This window comes from Penaeus monodon, chromosome 23 (genome assembly GCF_015228065.2).
Source record: "Penaeus monodon isolate SGIC_2016 chromosome 23, NSTDA_Pmon_1, whole genome shotgun sequence".
In the NCBI taxonomy this organism is placed as follows: domain Eukaryota; kingdom Metazoa; phylum Arthropoda; class Malacostraca; order Decapoda; family Penaeidae; genus Penaeus; species Penaeus monodon.
The window spans coordinates 19,699,394-19,700,519 of record NC_051408.1 but is presented as its reverse complement, the minus strand read 5'-3'; the positions used below and the strand labels follow the sequence as shown (position 1 = coordinate 19,700,519).

General features: G+C 31.3%; 1 protein-coding gene across 3 annotated transcripts in view; it reads left to right on the top strand.

The window, feature by feature from the left end:
* LOC119587877 overlaps positions 1-1,126 on the top strand; it is a 29,378-nt gene that overhangs the window by 4,925 nt on the left and 23,327 nt on the right. For all 3 annotated transcript variants that reach the window (XM_037936580.1, XM_037936581.1, XM_037936582.1), the window contains exons 3-4: positions 7-146; positions 293-368. In XM_037936580.1, coding sequence (XP_037792508.1) covers positions 7-146; positions 293-368 — 216 coding nt within the window. The remainder of the gene's footprint in view (positions 1-6; positions 147-292; positions 369-1,126) is intronic.

Here is a 1,126-nt window from a genome sequence, read left to right as displayed (position 1 = left end):
CTACAGTGATGAGATACTTCGGTATGTAGTGCTGAAGAAAGTGACATCAGTTGGTAATGAAAAAGGCCGATTCTCACTTTACCTGTCAACGATGCTCATGTATGGAACTGTCATGCTATACAGGCGACAGGTACACTTCTTATTAGGTATGTAGATGGGTCGGCACTAATTTTATCTGATAAGCTGTTAGGAAAGGAATATTTTGCAGTAAAGTAGGCTGTATTAATAATATCCACCATCTCAGCTTTCCCAGTTTATCTCAGCATCTGAAGTGATCTTTACAACCTTGCAGATGAAGTCATGGGGACATACGAGAAGTTGCAACATCAAAGTGCTCTGCTTTTAGATCTTGATACTAGTTCTGGAGGGTGAGTGTCTGTTTTACATAGCTTGATAGCACCATTAGGTTCTATTGGAATAATGCTAGTAAGTGCCCTTAAAGTTGTATGGTTTTGGTTACAGGGAACAAACATAACAAAATGGTTTCATGCATGCATTTATGGAACTGACAGTAAAGATAACTTGTAGACTATATAGGGACACAGTGGAGAATTTAAAAATATTATATGGTATTATTAAAGGTGAGAAAAGTTAGCTGTAATAAATTGTGAAAAACAGTTTTAATTGCATGCAATTATTAATGTCAAAATAATAAACAAGTACTTAATTCTAAGGGTGAGAAAAAGTAAGGCTAATGTCATAAAAGTTCAATTTGAGAAAAATGTATTTAAAAGTTTGTTCTATTTATTAAAATTCAGGAAATGGTAATAGTCTACACAATGATTTTTCTGTGATTAATCACACTCTTTTGTATTAATCTAAGCCTTTTTAAGACATCCAAAATGATATAACCAAAAAAATATTAAATAAGGTTTTTAATTTTATGCTTTCAAAAGAAGCTATGTTAAAAAAATATATTTTGCTTATTAGATAATAAATTAAGACAGTTGATGTTTGAACCATTCCTCATGATCCAGTTTCTGATTTTTTTGGCTTTGAATATATGAATAGATAAGTATGAATTTCTTGTGACAGATTTCTAATATGTACATGCCATTTTTTTTCCTTTCTATAATTGCAAAAACTATTACATACATTCTAAGAATGTCAATGTGTAGTTATCAGG